General features: G+C 39.3%; 1 protein-coding gene across 7 annotated transcripts in view; it reads right to left on the bottom strand.

Moving 5' to 3' along the window:
- LOC112226806 (suppression of tumorigenicity 18 protein) overlaps nt 1–14,806 on the bottom strand; it is a 41,194-nt gene extending 26,388 nt beyond the window's left edge. For 4 of the 7 annotated variants that reach the window (XM_024391368.1, XM_024391369.1, XM_024391370.1 and 1 more), the window contains exons 1-2: nt 14,388–14,806; nt 148–266 (exon numbers count right to left, since the gene is read on the bottom strand). In XM_024391368.1, the coding sequence (XP_024247136.1) occupies nt 148–266; nt 14,388–14,547 (279 nt within the window). In that variant the 5' untranslated portion in view covers nt 14,548–14,806. Of the gene's footprint in view, nt 1–147; nt 267–1,149; nt 1,172–14,383 lie in introns of all 7 variants that reach the window. The other 3 variants (XM_024391374.1, XM_024391375.1, XM_024391376.1) reach the window with 3 other exon arrangements.
- Between the last annotated feature and the right edge of the window lie 6,165 nt (nt 14,807–20,971).

Genomic DNA, 20,971 nt, shown 5'->3' with positions numbered 1-20,971 from the left:
TGAAATCCATAGATTAGCACCGAATTCATTTATTTCAATTGACTGATTTCCTTACATGAACTGTAACTCAGTAAAATCTTTGAAATTGTTTGCATGTTGCGATTATATTTTTGTTCAGTATATATACAAATATATTACTATGCCTACCTTTGTTTGCAGTTTTCTGGGCAATATATATGACGTGCTGCAAGGTCCACGCAGTCCACCTTGGTTGATGTGTGCACAATTGTTGACTTGTTTCAGGATGTGAGTGAGAAATTCATTCTCTGTAAAAACAAATATATATATATATATATTTAAGCATTAAGGCACGAGGGGGTGTGGTATATGGCCATTATAACACGGCTAAGGGCTGTTCTTATGCACGACGCAAAGCGGAGCATTCAGGGCTCAAACCACCCAGTTTATAAATATATATGTATATATATATATATATATATATATATATATACCTTTAATGCAAATAAATAAAAGGATAAAACAAAAAGTGGAGTGGAAAGACACAACTTTAGAACTGGTGTGAGTTATCTCACCGAAATGCAATATTTTCAATGTTGTATAGTATCAACTTACCATAGTATATTTAAGCAATAATGCATGAGGGGTGTAGTATATGGCCAATTTACCATGACTAAGGGCTGTTCTTTTGCACGACGCAACACAGAGTGCCTGGATACAGCCCTTAGTAGTGGTATAATGGCCATATATCACAACCCCCCCGAGGTGCCTTATTGCTATTATAAACTGGTTTAAAAAGTAATTAGACCAGAAAATATAAATGTTTTGTCATACGTGTGGTATAAAGTCTGATATACCACGGATGTCAGCCAATCAGCATTCAGGGCTCAAACCACCCAGTTTATAATGGTTAATGAATTACTGATAATGATCATGCTATTCCAAGCCTCACTGCTAGCTTAAGGTTTCTGGTCATGATAGACATACATGGTGAGTAACGTGCAGTCAGTCTGAGCTGGTGGGGAGCAGGAAACATGATAAAACCTCACATTGTGGAATGAAGGAACAAGATGCAAATTGATTGCTTGACAGAGATTGAGCGCAGTCTAATTAATACAAAACATCCAAGAGGGAAAACAAGGATGAACACAATGAGTACATTAAGCCTCTTCACTTCACAGATCTTATTACCAGAATTATTTATTTCTGTTAGCTTTGAAAAAAGAAAAGAAAAGGAAAAACAGAAAACATCATCTTAATTAAGGCACTCAGAGCATTTCCCCTCTGGAAAACCAAAGGGGGGGACTCTGGGAGACATTAGCATAAGAAAAAAGAGACTCACTACTATTTGAGGCAGGCCAATGGGTTTGTCGTCTTCTGAGTCATATTCCTGCCCCTCCCAACAAAACTAGACAAATAACGTCTTGCTCTCGGAGGACTATTTGCCCATGTGTGGGGCAGATTTCTCTGGGGATACTGAGTTGCCTAATGCCTGATGCTCAGGGTTTCTATGTGATTCTCTATGTGCTAATCTGGCTGCTTTGCTTGCTGTCCTTGGGCCCAGCCCAATCCCCATCCTAACCCCATCTGCTACCTTTCCCACCACAGAGGAGAGGAGAGAATGGGACTGACTGACTGGGACTGGGACTGGGAGAGGAGAGGGCTTCTCAGTCCAAGCAGTCATGAATAACCATGGCCTCATCCACTGTTTGGAGAGGGGTTGAATGGGGACCGCTTATCCATTGGATATGTTACTTAGGATCCAACTGTGGTTTCCCCCTGCTCTAATCAAAGGGAGGTGAATAATATAACATAAATGCAATCAAGCCTATATTGTTCATAATTATTGTTCACCATAGCTGTACATACTACAAGTGGGGAATATACATGATTACAGATATGAGGTTATTTGCTTGAATTCAACTTCAAAAGGTTAGCCATTGACAAGGCAATGCAGTTTTTCCACATATTGTTGATATTGAAGGAACCACCCCTGTTGCCACTTATGCTACTATCTACAATGACTCCTACTACTTACTACGACTAGGATTACTACCATTGAGGTTGATTACTAAGACACTAACGGTACACCTGTACGTCGCCATCTACACAAGTGGTGTTGTTACTATTTTTGACCCATCCCAACAACTGCTGTACTGCTACTGATCCAACTAATAGGGATATTCATGAGTACAATAATCATCATCATTGACCTTGAGTCATTGAAATGTCCCCTTGTTCCCAGCTTATCCCTGCACTTGGGACACCCTCGTGTAATTAACATAGGCACTATTGTGATAAAGTCCAACTAAGTCAATGACACTGGCGGCAAATCATTTAAAAACCAATACAACCTTACTGTCGTGCAAGTAGTATTTCAAAGACCACGAAAATTAATTACATTGTTTACATTTTCTTCAGATTGGGGCAGAGGCAAGATGATAGCCAGGCAAATGAGATTACACCAAATAAGATGTTTGAAATGTCAGCTCCCTAACACTTCACCCAACCAACTGTTATGATTAGATTACACTTTTAACATAATTACTGTCTAAAGCTGTGTGTGGAGACAATACATAAATAACGAACGAGAGCTCTATCTGAACCGATACCTATCCTTTTTTTCCCCCCCCTCGCTGAGCCTTTTCTCTTAACCTTTCTTCAGCAGTATCATTTTGAATTATGGGGATGGGTAGATGCTCTGCACAAGGTCACTGTCTGTTCAGTTCCCCCCCACCCCCCCCCCCACCTCCTGTTTTTGTTTCCTCTTCCAGAGGCAGACTATAACGAACGAAGGGTTAAAACGGGAATGGATTTAATTATGGAATGAATGGAATTATAATGCGCCTGCAGCAAGTTTTCCTCCTTATTTATTAAAGCAGCTGATGGGCCAGGTTTGATGAGCCACTTCTGGCATAATTGAGTCATCACACAAAGAGGGTTCATCGCATTCAGAGTGGTTTTATCAGCAGCAAACAGACCTGATTACTGGCAATTACACTCTGATCTATGGGAAGGAGAGAAAAAAGGCGAAATGTGCGGTGTAACTTCTGTGATTATAGTTTATCCCAGGGAGGAAAAAAATGTCAGATTCATTTTACATGCTAAGTGTTTTCTTTTTCTGCATAATAAAGAGCGAACAGCAAGAGATCACAATTGACTTTAATATTTCCTTGTAATGAACGTCTACGTGTGTATGGCAAACGGATCATAATTGTACATGTAACATGGGTTTTTGTTATCCTCCACTGTGCATTGAATCAGCAATATGTAAAAATGTTTTTTTTTTTTTAACAAACAAAAAAAAAGGTACTCTTTACAATAATGGTGGTCGCTTGTGTGCAGAGAGTGATATAAGCCTCGTCAGTGGAGAGCCAAATTGAAACGTTATATGATGGTAAGGAACACAGAACTCCTTTCACCACCTTTCATTGACATGCAAATGAATTCATAGTGAGTTAATCAAGCCCTGCTCAGAGACTATTTTGATAAACAAGTTTTTGAAAAAAGGATTTTCTATTTGCAGTGCTGTGACCAGGCAGCCATCAGATGCCCTCTGCCTAAAAAGCTAGCAGCTGGACATTAGAATAATAGCTAAGAGACGTTTTAGGAGGGGGAGGGTGAAAGAGAGGAAGGGGGGGGGGTCTCTGATTTTCCTATTCATATCAAAGCCGGCCTTTAGAATGATAGGGACATTCTCTTTCAGATTTCATACAGATGCATTTTATAAACTCTTGAGAAAAATCGGGTAATGTTTCTATAAAATGCGGCATCTCATATTCGTTCCATATTAACAAACGGGTTCCGAGATGTTTAATTATTGCTGACTTTCTTAGGATTCAGAACCAATAAAGATATGATTGATCTAAAAACAAATGACCTCGTGAGAAACAGCTCTGTGACAACACCTGCAATTTTACTGAGAATTGTCTTCAGGACTATAGAAGTTCGAAGTATCATACACAGCAGTGGTCTTTGTAACGCTCCCAACTCATCCCATCAAAAAATCCTCACAGTATACCTCTTCCATTGAAAGATTGTATATTCAACACCATGACAAGATGACAGAAGAGTGTAGAAAGTAGAAAAAGTCAAAACAGTAGAGAAAACTGTGGACAGTGACAGCAATTAGGATAAAGAAGCTACACCGGGTACATGTAAGGTACAAATGAAGGATATTCATTTCAGCCAGTTTCAATCAGGAAAATAATCCTGCAGCAACAGGACATGTGAATTATTATGTGGATTCTAATAAATGGACATATTTGTAGGGGTTGATAGATTTTTTTTGTTAGCGCAAATCAACTCTGAAACTTCAGAGATCGAAATTGCAAACTTTAGGAGCCTTTTTAAAACTCAAATACACAACAAGTTAGCATTTTCTGCTGTGGAGGACAATTCTCAGCAATAAAAGAGCAATCACATGCAGATCCTACATCTTTACGGAAGAAACCATACCTGACTTGCCTAATTCCCCACTATTTCAGTATTGATAATGTAATATACATTCAATGAGAGAGAGAGAGAGAGAGAGAGGAAGAGAAACCGTATGAACATTTGCCAAATTGTAAAACACCAACCCATTCACATAAATAAAGTAAAAGGGAGACAGAATATCTTCTGATCAGTGGACTTTCACTTTTTACACATCAATGTCCTCATAGATGGGCGCTTCCAGACTTCTAAAAGACACTGAGACAAAATCTTGAAGACAACTGTGATTTCAGAAATAACAGTCTCCCATGCAGCCATCTTGGCCGCTAAGCAACGTGTTTGTGTCTAATGCCAAATTAGTACTTTTATACAAAATTGGCTTATTTCTTATCACTTCCCCAAGACTGAGAAGCTTCAATAAAGAGAGTGAGGCTCCCCAGAATTTTTAACAGACAATTAGGAGCCTGGCTGGCCAGCCACTATTGCTTCAATGATTTGTTATGATGGCATAACTACAGGGGAAACTCGTTATTGGAGCCAGCTAGCAAGACACCCCATAAAAGAGTCAGACGGTGACACCTGCGCTGAGGTGATTTATAAATCTTGTAATCACTTTCCAAAGTCATCCCAAAGCCTTCCCTTCTCAATTGAGCTAATCTGGACCAGGACCACACAGCCATCGTGGCACAAAGTCCAGATTGGTTCTTCTTTTTTCGCCATCAGAGAGCCAATTTCAGGTGTTTTTTTTTTACTACATTTGGGGCACCTTTGTAGTTATATTATTCTATGAAATATGGCTTTTTAGATGATTTGCAATGATCAAATATCAATCTCAATCAGAACAGAAATTTGGAAAATTCAAAAACAGCAGATTGCTTTGTTTTGTGGAATGGTTGGCTACCATGCTAGCTATAACTACCAAGATAAATAATACTCCAAATTAAATGTAGCCTACATTACAGGATTGTACCCATTTACGTTTCTTTTCCAAGGCACAATCCATTAACACAGATGTTATATTAGTTTGCATTTTTTTTTTTTTTATCATCAGTGAAGATAGATTTTTCAAAACACTAACACAGACTAATTCATTGACAGGTGTTTTGGGGGAAAAGAAGTTCCAGCCCGGGTGTCTGTCATCACTACAAAGTAATCCTGGCCATTGTTCCTGCCCAAGGAGACCCTTTTCACGCAGGAGGGTTGCCTGAATGCTACCAGGTGGTCGGCAATTTGGAGAAACGTAGTAACCGTTCAAGCTAATCCCCTTGCCACAAAAGGCAGGTCTCCCATGTCTAGAGGCCTTAGGGTTTAAGGGAAAAGTTTACATAGTACACACACACACACACACACACACACACACACACACACACACAGACACACACACATGCACCCTATACACACATGCATCCACACCATACACAAATACACACACTGTACACATCATTTGTGTGTCTGAAAGGAGCCAGGCAGTGCTGTAGCCTGATTCCTAATCAGATTGCGCTGAAGTGAACAGCTCGCATGGCAGCTGTAGTTTTCCCAGGGTTAATTACCTTTCACTGCTCTCTCTAAATGAGTCAGCTGTTCCTGTCATTAAACAACTCCACTCTATCTCTGCTCCTCTGTCCTGCCCGGTCCTGTCCTCCACACATACACAATCACACACGCATACACTCAAAACACACAAACACGCAGACACATATGTACACGCGAATAGACACACACACACAACAACAATGCAAACTCTATCCATGTCTTCTCATCCTGCACTGCCACTCACATCCAACAATGTTCTGGATATGGAGCCCAAAAAAGACTTCACTTTACTAATGAAGAGGTGGAGTCAACGGAGGCCATTATCCTTTACTTTCAGCTCCAAACAGGTATTTATGTTCATGCAGATGGGATGCTGGATTGGGATGCTGAATTGGGATGCTGAATACTAACCCCTCACCCTGTCAAAGGGGGATAATACCAATCTGTCAAGGTCTCATGTTATCTGGCTCCAACACTTACTAAGTGAGTATATACATTTAGAATGTAAATGATCCCAATAAACACAGACACAACCCACATACACATGCGCAGTTTGTGTGTGTTCAGCTCTACTCTCTGATAGAGCTGTGCTGTCATCAATTCTGAAAAATCTCCCAGCTCACTGAGCTCCATGGCTTAGGATGTTGGGGGAGTTTTAAGTGATTTTTGCCACTGTGTGATCCCCTGGCCACCTGGATTACAAACTCTAGTCCTTTAACTCATGCCAGTATAATTCCGTGTTAACTCGGATTTACCTCTGGCATATGAATTCTCAGTCTGCATAAGCTTTGTTTGGAATGAGTAGTACATTAAAAGTATTGTATGCCTTATGGAGATGCCTTATTGTAAAATTCTTATTTTGCTAGAAAAAAATGCATTAATTCTTATAAATGCAATTTAGTTATTCTAATGGGGGAAATTAAAACAATAGTTTCCATTGACCATTTTACAAATATTGTTCAAAACCAGGAATTACTACAACACCTTACGTTGACTGCACCACCTTGTGTGGTGCAGTCAACGTATACAAGTTGGTCATGTGTACTGTTAGCCAGGCTGTTTTTGCAGTTTATCATGCTTAATATCATGGTTATCGAAGCGATCGTGATATAAAAGATATGTCTGGAGCAGCCCTAGAGGATCAGAATGAAATATTATCCAACATCTATACAATCTCCTCAAACACACACACACACACACACACACACACACACACACACACACACACACACACACACACACACACACACACACACACACACACTTCTGGGATATAAGAGTTAAGCCCTGACTATAGTATTTTGTACTTAAAAGGTTAGCAGGGCTGTTTTAGAGTTTTAACCAAGCTTGCCAGATCAGCAGATGGTCCATGATTATGATTATATGCATCAATAAAATGAATAATCTTTAACAAATGTAAATTTGACTTAACTCCAGGGTTTAATAAAAAAAGATGGACTTTAACCCACTTTGCAGTCTGCCGGCCACGCATGATATTTTGATACACTTAAATGATGTAGGATACATAATATACTGACATATATGTAAACCAACCTAAAACTGTAGAGAATACTACTTCTACTGTCCTGTGAGCATAGGACAAAGTCTAAGCCAGAAATAAGTTTAAGTCAGAAAAAGAAAACTTTATGGACGTGAACTGAATACATAGACAGATATTTAGTAACTTTGTAATATTAAGAAATAGCCAAAAAGAATGCACTGAAATACACTACCATGTCCCCTTTAAAACAACCTATACAACTTTTATTTTCAGCACTTGGACAGCGCTCTAAAAGAATGAAAGCACACTTGAGTTGGACCAGAGGAGTCACGAAGAAAACACCATGATGTAATGGAGGGGGTTCCTAGCAAGCAAGGAGAGGAAACGGTCTCAACTTAATGTGGTAGCTGGGTCTCGTCCTCTATCACATTAGCCAATATGTCTGGAAGTGAAAGTCTCCTTAGAAGCTACGCTAACCTTTCATGAATCTACTAATCTGTTGAGAGCATTATTTACTCTGAAACTGAAAGCTCTGCATTCACAAAACAGACACAGATATACTCACTCACTCACACGTAGATACACAGACACACAGACACGAACATTTCCCGACAGGACAGAATTGTTCGCCTGACTTACCATGCCCCTTTTAGCCTTTGTTTTGCCTTTCATAGTAACATCAAGGAGGTGATGGTGTTGAAGGAAATCGGGGGTGGGGTGGGTGGGTGGGTAGCCAGGCTAGTCCAGTGTGACACTGCCGCGTGGTGTGTGTGTGTGTGCGGGGACACTGTGATATTCAACGGAGCAGCTAAGCTTTTTTGTAGCCTTTGTGTCATTCACTTAACAACCAATCTCATTAGCTGGCAGGCTACAATGGGCTGAATTATTTTCTGTGTAAATACACCACATGGTGACCCTCAAGGTAAGACCTCTGAAGGTCTTTTTAATCACATAAAAGATGGAATCCCCCCCAAAAATCAATGACCAAAAGAATGAACAGATTGCTCCTAAAAAAAGAATTGAATAAAACATTGTGTGGAAGATATTCAGTTTTAGGAGTGAGGTAGACCATTTCTGGTTTAAACGATCATATCATGACATGGTTTTATGTATTTAGACACATATGATTATAATTGTGTGTTGATGAAGTTCAGCATATTTAAGTATGCACTGTATGTATCTATGTATCTATGTGTATCTATGTATAGATCTGTGTATGTATCTATAGATTTATGTAGCTATCTATATACATGATCTATGCATGTGTCCATGTATGTAATGTATCTATGTACAGTATCTTTGTATCTGTGCTTTAGTTTTTTAAATATATTTTTTAAACATTGCACTTTATATAATGACTGTATAAGCTGTTACAACATTACATTTTGATTCAAATTTAAATTGAGTCCAAAACTTTTAATTCTCAAGTAGCTTACAAATCATTGACATTTAAAAAATAAATAAATATGAAGTGAAACCATGAGACAATAAATTGTCAAACAGACAAAAAGGCTGGACATTTTTGATAATGTTCTACACATTTAGCTTTTCTTTGAGCGATTTCACTGATGCTGTGTTTCTAGAGCAGCAGACCTATAATTCCTTGTAAAAATGAATTATTGTAAGTACTTGCAGTCATGACAGCTGTCTATAAGCATCAGGGACGTGTCTATTGGCCAACTTGACCCTTGTTAGAAAACAAAACAAAACACAAAAAGAGAATAGTGCCTGGGACTGCCGTGCAGGGTCACTGGAGATTTTCCAGACAAACACAGAACAGGGGAGGGGAGGGGGTAAGAATAAAAAGGACAGGCTCAGAATCTCATTTTAACAGACCGCACACAATCTGGGCTCCCACAGAACTATCTCTGCCTGACCGCTTTCTATTTATCCCTTATCAGTGTTTACCAACCGCTAGTTTTCTTTCATTCACACTGTGAGGCAGTTCTCTTACTATCAGTCAACAGCTGACACCGTGGAACAGCCTCAAAGGCAAGAGGAAGGGATCAAAACTAAACCAAAGCTGTTTAAACAATACAACAGAGGAAATAAATTCATAAATCCTAATTCTTCCCAACCCACAAGGGTACAAGCAGATCCTTTATAGTTAGGCCAACAAACAAAACCGCAGCCAATGAGGTAACATTACAATCAAGGTAATGTTAAAATATATTTTGAATAAAAAGGAGCGGAAACAAATCCCATGTAATTTTAATTAGGGACATTGCTTATAGCTCCAACATGTCAAGCATACAAAACCACTCACTAAAAACGATACATTTTACATTTATTCTCTTTTAAAAATAATACTACCTCTGTTCACTTTTCAGTTAATGTATTTATAGATAGATCATATATGAATATATCAAGTGATCTGAGTTAGGTTTTACAACATTTATAATATCAAAGTTTTATATAGTATTTCAATATTTCGTATTTATCACTAGATACTTATCTCATAGTCTGCATCAGGAAATATCTAACAACTGCTACTTCACAGCCAGGAATAAATGTATAGTCTATCCCTCTCAGATCCACAAGAGCATTTTAAACATATATAGCCTTAAGTACATTGATCTTCAGAGGATTACTACTTTATCATTATACAGAATCCATTATATATACTCAAACCATTGTGGGTTTTATATTAATTTGATATAGCCAAAGCACAAATATGGGTTACTAAACATCATATTGGCTGAAATCCTATAGATATAGATCTATAAGAAGACCTAGATGACAATAAAACCGAGTCAGTGCCTTCAAAAAGTATTCACACCCATTTACTTTTTCCACATTTTGTTGTGTTACAACCTGAATTTAAATTTAAGGGATTAATTTGAGATTTTGTTGCACTGACCAACACACAATAACCCATAATGTCAAAATGGAATTATGTTTTTAGACATTTTCAACAGTTAATAACAATCTGAAATCTGAAATGTCATGAGTCAATAAGTATTCAACCCATTTCTTATGGAAAGCCTAAATAAGTTCAGGAGGAAAATGTTCTAAACAAGTTAATAAGTTGTATGGACTGTGTTCTCTGTGTGCCATGATAGTGTTTAACATGATTTATGAATGACTACCTCATCTCTGTACCCCACACATACAATGATCTGTTAGGTCCTTCAGTCAAGCAGTGAATTTCAAACACAGATTCAACCACAAAGACCAAGGAGGCTTTCCAGTGCCTCGCAAAGGGCACCTACAGTATTGGTAGATGGGTAAAAAAAAAAAAAAGGAGACATTGAATATCCCTATGAGCATGGTGAAGTTATTCATAGAACTTTGGATGGTGCATCAATACACCCAGTCACTACAAAGATACAGGCACCCTTCCTAACTCAGTTACCGGAGAGGAGGGAAACCGCTCAGAGATTACACCATGAAGCCAATGGTGACTTTAAAACAGTTACAGAGTTGAATGGCTGTGATAGGAGAAAACTGAGGATGGATTGACAACATTGCAGTTCCTCCACAATACTAACCTAAATGATAGAGTGAAAAGAATGAAACCTGTACAGAATAAAAAATATTCCAAAACATGCATCCTGTTTGCAATTAGGCACTAAAGTAAAACTGGAAAAAATGTGTCAAAGATGTGAACTTTATGTCCTGAATACTAAGCGTTACGTTTGGAGCAAATCCAACACATCACCTCACTGAGTACCACTCTTTATATTTTCAAGCATGGTGGTGACTGCATCATGTTAGGAGTATGCTTGTCATCTGCAAGGACTAGGGAGTTTTTTTTGGGATAAAATAAACGGAATAGCAAAATCCTAAAGAAAAACCTGGTTAAGTCTGCTTTCCAACAGATATTGGGAGACTAATTCACCTTTCAGCAGGACAATAACCTAAAAGGCCAAATATACACTGGAGTTGCTTACTAAGATGACATTGAATGTTGCAGTGTGGCCTGGTCACAGTTTTGCCTTAAATTGGCTTTAAAATCTATGGCAAGACTTGAAAATGGCTGTCTAGCAATGATCAACAACCAACTCGATAGAGCTTGAATAATTTAAAAATAATAATGTGCAAATATTGTACAATCCAGGTGTGCAAAGCACTTAGAGACTTACCCAGAAAGATTCACAGCTGTAATCGCTGCCAAAGGTGATTCTAACATGTATTGACTCAGGCGTGTGAATACTTATGTAAATGAGATATTTCTGTATTTCATTTTCAATACATTTGCAAAAATGTCTAAAAACAGGTTTTCACTTTTTCATGATGGTGTATTGTGTGTAGATGGGTGTGAAAAATCATCTATTTAATCAATTTTGAATTCAGGCTGTGACATAACAAAATGTGGAATAAGTCAAGGGGTGTGAATACTTTCTGAAGGCATGAAAAATACAATTTTGGTGTGAATATCAGTTTGGCCCAAAAACCAATCACATGCAGCAAAAAGGTTAATTCAGCATTGTTATAACAAATACATACTGCTGTTGTACATTTGGGATTTCAAATTCATTCCCAATCATACACGAACATAAACCGTTTTTGTGGAATTCTGTTCAAAAGTGAAGTAATTAATTACATTTATCCTTTCACCAGCTGCTCAACAGCAGATGGAACATTTCTGAAACCTTGCTGAATTAAATCCACATAATTCATTTTCATGGATTAACTAAGTGAAGTTTGAGTGTGGTGGAAAAACAGGTAACAAAATACACATTGGATGGACACTGAACGCTGAACGTTTTCTGCAATTATTTTCTACTGTAACTATTTTCTGCCTGCAGTGTTTCACAATGCTCAACAGTTACTTTCCCTATAGTCGACTTGCTCTTCAATCTAATTTTTGAAAGGTAAAGTGTGCTCTTGTCTTGAATAACTATTTGAATCTATTTGTTGAGTTATGGAGAGATTTGTCAAGAGCAAAGTGACAAAGTTAACAAGTCACAGGAGGGCACTTGATATCCCATAGAACAATCAAATGTATTGGTCATAGAACTCAACTTAGCAAGCTTATCACAAAGAAGAGTTTTGTCATTTCACCTCCCCCCTCTGGACAACAAAGTCGTTACTCTCTAGGTACCATGGACAGCTCCTGTTGTCATACAGGAGTGCAGGCAGATCTAACTTAACCCTATTATGTAGCAACTGACTTGCTTGGAGCAGGAAGGGTGCTTCATAAAGTACAGCAAGAGTGTAGAGGGGAGATGACTGTTTACACTACAATACCATATCATCCGGAATCTTTGTGTTGTTGTAGCTGTGGTATTACAAGAGCATGTCAAGAGTGACTACATGATCATGGTCTCAGTGGTTTGTCTCAGTTATTACATATCTCTAACTTGTTTTGTTGGACATCCCGAACTTGAAAATAATTATTATGTATGACATGGCGTAATGGTCCGAATACCTCGTTGCCCTTTTAAAATATCACATGTCAAAATGGGATTCAGGGATTTGGGAGTTGATAAATAGATCATTTTGTTGTTTGTTTTTATTTAGTATGGTTTTTCAATCACAGGATACAAAATGTAATATTTGAGAGGTCTGTTCTAAACTGTTCCAACAGGAACATGCTGTTTAAATGACAAGCCGGGATGTTTCATTTATTCTGCATGCTTACTTATGCTTAACAAAACATCGTAAGGTGCAAATAGAAAACTACACAAACAAATATATACATTTTTACATCTTAAAAAAGAAGCTAACGCAAATTTACCGACTACTTTAAGGATTTTAATCCAATTAAAGTCTTCTAACCCGCACAACACGTTACGCCTGCATGTTAATTTAATCATGTGTACTAAGCAAAGGCCTGGAAAAAATCCTGAGCTACACTAGTTGTGTGTTTCTCAAGACACAACTCACTTATCAACCCACCACTTGTCTTGATAAAATCCCTACCTACAGTATGTTATGAAAAATGCATTAATCTTCTTCCAAATGATCCCTTAAAATATTCTCCGAGCTTTGCCCTTCCAAGGCACAGTCCTAAGTCTATTGATAGTTACCAGTCAATGATCAACTTTGCAACATCCATCCTTCCCACTAAATCAACAGTTTCCCTGGAGACCTTGGATTACTGTGTCTCTCCAGAGTTTGTTCAAGTGTAAGGTATGGACCATGTATGCCACCGCAAAGTCTCAATGTCACACTTATCCCTGACTATAATACAACCTTCAGAATACAACAGGATTCCAACAAACATTCATTCAACTTTTGTCTTAGGTTACCGTAGTATAAAGTCCTACTGTACATAAACTGAGTCGAAAGCCCCAAAAAATAAAAAAAATGTAAGAAACGGTTTCAACAACAAACTCCCATGTTACCGGAAAGCTAAGTCAAAGTTTAAGTGCATTACGGCTCGATAGTCGTGTGTACAGCTGTCACTGCGAAAGCCGTCCAGCACAACCTGACAATGCTTTGTCTCTACACACAATACTAACATGCGTTCTTCTAAGACCGTAGCTTATACTCTAGCTAAATTAAACACACAGCATTCGTGTAGACAGCGTCTAATGTTATCTGGATGATTAAAAAAATAGGTCATACTTCTTAAAAACCAGTTTGAGCCATATAATCTCCTCTCTAACAGTCGGAGACCTGAGCAAAAGCTGTTTTCCACTAGGTTTTCTAAGAACACAGAACCATCCTGTGCTTGGCAGAAAAATACTTTCCTGAAGTGCACAATTTATAATATTTGTGAATTCATATCATAAAACTAGTCATAGCAAACTCATTTTTAACACATCAGTAGTCATCTGTCAAATAGCTTTAAGCATGTGCATTAACTGAAAAACAGTCATAGACGGTATATAGCCCTAACCGCTTTTGATGAAGTCATGTGACAGCGTCAAACATCAAGAGGGTAAAAAACGCTCGTCTTTTCACATGCACTCACAGTCTACGATTGATGTCAACGACAAAAACAACTGACCACCAACACCAGCATAACCACTACATTGTTGTTAACGAAAATAATTTGACACAAACCTACTTCTATGATCCAGAAAGTTTGATTTCCCCCCAGTCGCTTGATGGCCGAGCTGGTGCTGTGTCTTTGAAAGGTAGTCCCCAGGAATATGACATACTGTGCCTTTGACAGCCTGGAGATAAGCACCTGCGTTCGGGTCCCTTTTTACGTCACACCTCCCCATTCACAGCCCTTCAATATGATGCACATTTGCACATCAACAGCAGACATCCCCCTCCTCATTCTACTCCCACATCCGCAAAACACACAAACAGGCGCACAAGGAGGCAGATGCATGCGTTAGCCCTCCACACACACGGTACACTACACACAATTACACACTACACACATACGCGCACACACACTGATTTATCTTCATATTTTTTTTCCCTCCTTTTTAATTTCCAACCCTTATATTAATGCTTCTAAAACTTTCACTTGCTTTGTCATAGGACTGAGTGGGGCATATGCTCACCCAAGCTTCCCATATATCACTCATCATGCAAATGAGCGGGAATGTCACTCCTCAGCAGCAGATGGCCAGGGATGATAACAATGGCTCAACAGACGAGTTTCAATGTCTGCGACTTTATCGCTACGGCAACAACAACCAAAGTATGTCATGAAAGCCTTGTCTGTTAATTTGATTTTTTTCCCCCCCCGTCTGTATCTTAGTACCTGTCTGTCTTTTTTTTCTTCTCCTATTTGAATGAATGAATACCCCTTTTGTCCTAGACCTTTTCTGTTACCGGAGAGGACTAGCTATCAGTAAAAGGCAGGGACCTGGAAGTGATGTTTGGTGACTAAGGAAGGAAGGCTAGCTGCTGCATAGCAGATATTTAAGTAATTCGGTGTAATTCCTCCCTGTAGGCCATGTCAGCCTCCTGAGTTAGCTCATGCATTAGACAGGCCTGGATAGAGAGAGAGAGAGAAGGGGGAATAAAGAGAGAGAACAAACGCAGTTCCTACAAAAGCCCCCCAGCCCCAGCGCCAGTGATGTCACCCGCATCCTGCTGACTCCTGTTAATACAAGCCCCCGTAGCAGAGAGTAAACAGTGGAAGCGTTTAGCAAACAGGGCCAGATTACAATGACAAAAGGAAGCCACACTTCTGGGTGGAGCCTGGGGCAGGAGGGGAGGGGCAGGAAGAAGGGTGGGGAGGGGAGGGGGGTAGTATGGGGGTACGGGGCCGTAGCTTAGCCTTTCAAATAAGTGATACCCGTAAGGGGCCTCTTAGAGATGCAAGCATCCCCTTCCCCAGCTGACAACAGGGGCCACCCAAACACGCTTATCTCTAGGTTGTGCCGCTCCAGTCTCTGGGGAGAGACGTGTGAACACCATGTGTAATAATAATGAATTTTCTGTGCTTTTTTGTCATCTGCGAATTTTGGTTATGCAAGGCTGGGGACTTGAGGATGGCTGGGGTATATCATTACTTAAGGTTTGGCAGTTGATCATCAACTTGTTTAATACCTCATTTGAAAGTCTAATTTTGTAACTGTATTTCAAGAGCCATTGGTACATGCTGAAAAGAGGGACTGCTAGAGTACAGTCTTGTTCCTCTTGATCTTTCTTTTGCATCACTCCTGTGAGATGGTGGTTTAAAAAAAAATATGAAAAGCATACAGCCATCACTTTAAAAATCATTTCAACCAATAAAAAGCATGTTCCTTTCTTTCTTTAGCCCTGATGCAGACAATCATAGTGAAAGAACATCATAAGCATTTGTCCAAGAAAGTACTGATTACTTCATGTCCTGAACTACTGTAAGACTGTTGTAATGTGAGAACAACACATCGACCACATAAAACCCTAAAAAGGATCAACTTGTCAACAACAATCCTGACAAAATGAAAAGCATTACAGAGGACAGTGTAGTAAGACCGGCAGTTCGGTTTTTCACAAATTCAGTGGAAGTATAACGCAAACATGCAAAAAATATGCTTTGTCCCTGATTAATCTGCAAAAAGGTTTATCCCAAAGCCTACAACATGACCCGTTAACCAGCCTATAGTGTTTTCAAAACTATTTCATCAACAGGAAATATGCACAAAACTGGGGGGGGGGGCGAGTTAGTGGAGAAATGAAAAGAGGAGTGGGTTGGAGGAAATGACATGTCAGACAAGGGTTCACATTTCAAAAGTCCTGTTCGTGTTTATAGAAAGTGTTTGATTGCATTCAGAAAAGTAATACAATTGGTCACGTCTGGGTCTAAAAGCTTTTTTGCATTCTGCTGCAAATTATGTTCGCAAAGAAGTGAAATGTCAAAGCACCCTATTGTTTTTGAGCACCATACAGGCGTTGTGTAAAACCTACAAATACACTATATATACAAAAGTATGTGGACACCTCTTCAAATGAGTGGATTCGGCTATTTCAGCCACACCAGTTGCTGACAGGTGTGTAAAATCGAGCAAACAGCCATGCAATCTCCATAGACAAACACTGGCAGTAGAATGGCCTTACTGGAGAGCTCAGTGACTTTCGATGTGACACCGTCTTAGGATGCCACCTTTCCAACAAGTCAGTTTGGCAAATTTCTGCCCCGCTTAGCCGCGAAGTGGTAGGCCACACAAGCTCACAGAACGGTGACGCCGAGTGCTGAAGCGCGTAGCGCGTAAAAATCGTCTGTCCTTGGTTACAACACTCACTACCAAGTTCCAAACTGCCTCTGGAAGCAACGTCATTACAAGAACTGTTCGTCAGAAGCTTCATGAAATTGGTTTCCATGGCTTGAGCAGCCACCCACAAGCTTAAGATCACCATGCGCAAGGCCAAGCCTCGGCTGGAGTGGTGTAAGCTCACTGCCATTGGACTCTGGAGCAGTGGAATCATGTTCTCTGGAGTGATGAATCACGCTTCACCATCTGGCAGTCCAACGGACGAATCTGGGTTTGGCAGATACCAGAAGAACGCTACCTGCCCGAAGGCAGTTATAGCAGCAAAGGGTGGACCAACTCCATATTAATGCCCATGATTTTGGAATGACGAGCAGTTGTCCCCATACTTTTGGTCATGTATTGTATAATGTTTTCCATGACTTATTTTTTTTCATGGTAAGAACCATAAATTGCCTTTATGAGGTCAGCCAACCATATCACTTTTTTTTTTTTTATCTCACTTCAAATACAGTCAACTACATGGCAAAACAGAGCTTTAGTTTTCACTCAATACAACGAAGTAGGCATTAATATTCTCCAGTCATTAACCAGATATGTTAACATCATTATATTCTAAAATAAAGTGAGGTTAATTTAAGATAAAATGCTTCATAATTGTCCTCAAATAAGATGAATAGTCAATCACCACCTCCTGGTTTATAGTGTGAACCCTGTAAACTCATCCGTCTGCCATTGTGCAACCACTTGATGCCTTGTTCATCACAGAAAGAGTCACATAAAAAGACTGGTACATTAAATAAATCAAATTTGCATATGCAAATATGGAGCAACAAAACATAAGTGCATGTTGTTGACATAGCTCCAGGATGTGTAACTATCTTTATGTTGATGTCAACAGGCAGGGAAGGTTTCTTTGAAAATAAACGACATTTTCCACGGGCATCATTATCTTCACTACTACATGTCACTACATCGCAGTTAAAGAAACGATTAGTACTACCCGACAGCACCCTTGGGGAGGACTCGTGTGCAACTGTGGGCGACCTCACGCTATATTTTAAAGACGCACACCCAATGCTTAATCGAAGCCTCGTTATATTGTGTCGAAGTTACTGCAGTACTGCAAAAGCCACATAGCATAACTGAGGGATCTGCTGCGATGGTGGAAAAAGTCTGATTGCAGACTTTTCCCGTACTTTTCACGTCTTTCTTTAAGTTGGTGTACCATGGCCTGTAGAAGCTCTGTAACAAGGGCTGTGGGCTAACTGACACTAAAATGGACCGATTCCTCATCAGACTAAGATAGTGAGAGTTAGAGTCTCAATCTCGTGGTCCTGATAATGAGACCACTAAGGGACCACATTGGTCTGGGTGTCAGTGACCAAAATGTCTGGATCTGTGACTCGGCACCCAATGTTCTGCTGTGGGTCTGGACTAATGGTTCTGGACAAGATGGTTTTAGTAGTATCTAAGTTCATGGTTAAGATATATCGCCCAATACCTCCTCTTGCCAGAGTTATGTGGCCAAGAAGGAATGATTAAACACACAAGTACCAGGACGCCTTGCTTCCCTAATGTGTGAGGAATAATATGACTTTTCTTGCTGGCTTTTTACAATGGTCTTGGTCTGGATCGCATTTCAACATTTTAAATGGTCTTGAGCTTGCCATAGTTTTAAAACACTGGGTATTGTTCTGGGTCTGAGTATAAAGAGGTTGGGTCTTGTTCTGGGTCTGAGTATAAAGAGGTTGGGCCTTGTTCTGGGTCTGAGTATAAAGAGGTTGGGCCTTGTTCTGGGTCTGAGTATAAAGAAGTTGGGTCTTGTGCTGGGTCTGAGTATAAAGAGGTTGGGTCTTGTTCTGGGTCTGAGTATAAAGAGGTGGGGCCTTGGTCTGAGTCTCAACGGGTCTTCAACAGATCTTAACTCCATGTCTGATAAGCAGACAAACAGACCCGCCTACAAAAGGCCAGGGGAGCAGTGGTTCCCCTGGGATGGCCGGGCAAAAGGATGACCACAAACTATGGCAACGGGTGTGTCTAATGGCTTCTGTAACGATGACGCTGATGAGCGGTAGACTGTCTTGATATGAGTAATAATAAGTAGCATCCGGCAATGCATAGCTCACAAATTCGCCTCCATTTTATAACCTGTGATCTTTAGCAGAATCTCTGCAGACATAGTTGGATTGCTTGTACTTGAAGGTCAGTATTATCAATGCCAAAATCATAAGTCTTAATTAATTAAACACAAGACTCTGGCACAATGTTTCACCTTGATAATTGCTGTTGACAAATCAACACTGACCCTTATTAGTAGTGCAGGGGTCCATGTTAATAACAGCCGTTTACAGCAGTTTGCAAGACAGCCACAGCTTTTCATGATGCCTACACAGAGAGAGAGATACACTTGAAAATACAAAAATACTCCCATTAATGTGGTTTACAATGTTTTGATTGCGCCCAATACAGGAAGCTTGCTGACGTGAATCAGAATGCAAATGCCCTTTTGAGCAAAACAAAGAAATTGATTATCAAGTAAGTTTCTTCAGCACAAGTAGCTTGCTTTGAGTGATTAATGGACTCGGCCATTGATTTCCTTTTGTTTAGATCTTGGTTAACTTTCTAGAGGCACAATTATAATTTGTTTCCAACAATAAACCCAATCTAGCTGGAGCAAATTAAATCTTCCAACAGGCTCTTCCCAGTTATTTTACATATTTTCAACGGGATAGTTATTATCACAAGGCACTTTTCCGTTTTTATTAATTAAATTCTTGATTACATTTTGATTTCTACAAAATATTAGACGTGAGCCTTGTGAGATTGGGAAGGGTTGTTGTTTATAGAATTATGGAATACTTGACATGTAAGGTTCCCCCATTGTGCCAATGGTTAAATCTTCATACGCTCAGTACAAAAAACTATATCACATGGTAGAACATTTCTGATGAGTTATCTACCTAGCACATATTTCAGATTGCTGTGAATGAGAGAAAGATTTCTGTATATTTTTTCAAGGGACAGCCATTGTCTAGTTTTTCTAAATAACATCACAAAGGGTATTTGATACCTTCCGAGTTCTCTCAGTACAATGTACTATCAATATTTGCAAGTCAAATGCTACTGTTCAGAGTACTTCATCAAAGGGCTTTCGCCTTATTCTTTCAGATTTAGCACTTTGAAAACTTCCACAGATTCAGACATTTATACTTCCTGATTTCTCGCATCATCTCTCCAAGATAGTGATAATACGATTTCTGTGTTTTTCGCTGTTGAGAAACAAACTGGATTATGAACAGATCACTACATAAACAGCTTTCTAAAAGGAGGCAGCTATTTTAAAAGAGGCTGAAGAAATGCAAAGAGGGATTTAAATTTTAATTTGAATTTATTCCAGCAAGTGAAAGGTTCTTTTGAGAGGGGATTTCAGCAAAGATGATGGTATTTAAAAGTGATAAACAAGCATCTAAACCTCCAGTGAAAAACAGTCATTTTGCTTCTTTCTAGTGTAGGGGAGGAATTGAGCTTTCTATGGTTACACCCCCCCCCCCAAAAAAAAAAGAAAAATAAGTAATAGTAGTAATTAAAATGTAAATTAGTAGGATACGTGGAGATATTTCAACTGATTTGTAATTGAGTGATTAAAGAAAGGTCTTGATACATCTTTGTATTCTAGTCTCTGTAGAGTACTAGGTGTACAGTACATGTGTGGGCCATGTGTACTTTGTACAAGATACTGCATTCTTTGGTTTATTTCAGTGTCATACAGTATAATATGTGTATACATGGTGACAAACTACCGTGCGTCCATAGGAAGGCCTTGGAGAAGGACATCAACAAGACGTGTGGGCTTGCAAAAAAGGGCAACGGCATTTAATAATAACTAATAAGTGTTATTCAGTAGGTGTATACTTTGATTGAGATGGATGGAGTGTGTGTTACTATGGGAGATTGCTTCCATGGACGGTTGCCCAAGGGCAAGGGTATC

This window comes from Oncorhynchus tshawytscha, linkage group LG28, assembly GCF_018296145.1.
Source record: "Oncorhynchus tshawytscha isolate Ot180627B linkage group LG28, Otsh_v2.0, whole genome shotgun sequence".
Taxonomy (NCBI): Eukaryota; Metazoa; Chordata; class Actinopteri; order Salmoniformes; family Salmonidae; genus Oncorhynchus; species Oncorhynchus tshawytscha.
Note: the sequence above shows the minus strand (reverse complement) of the source record. Positions and strands in the feature narration are given on the sequence as shown.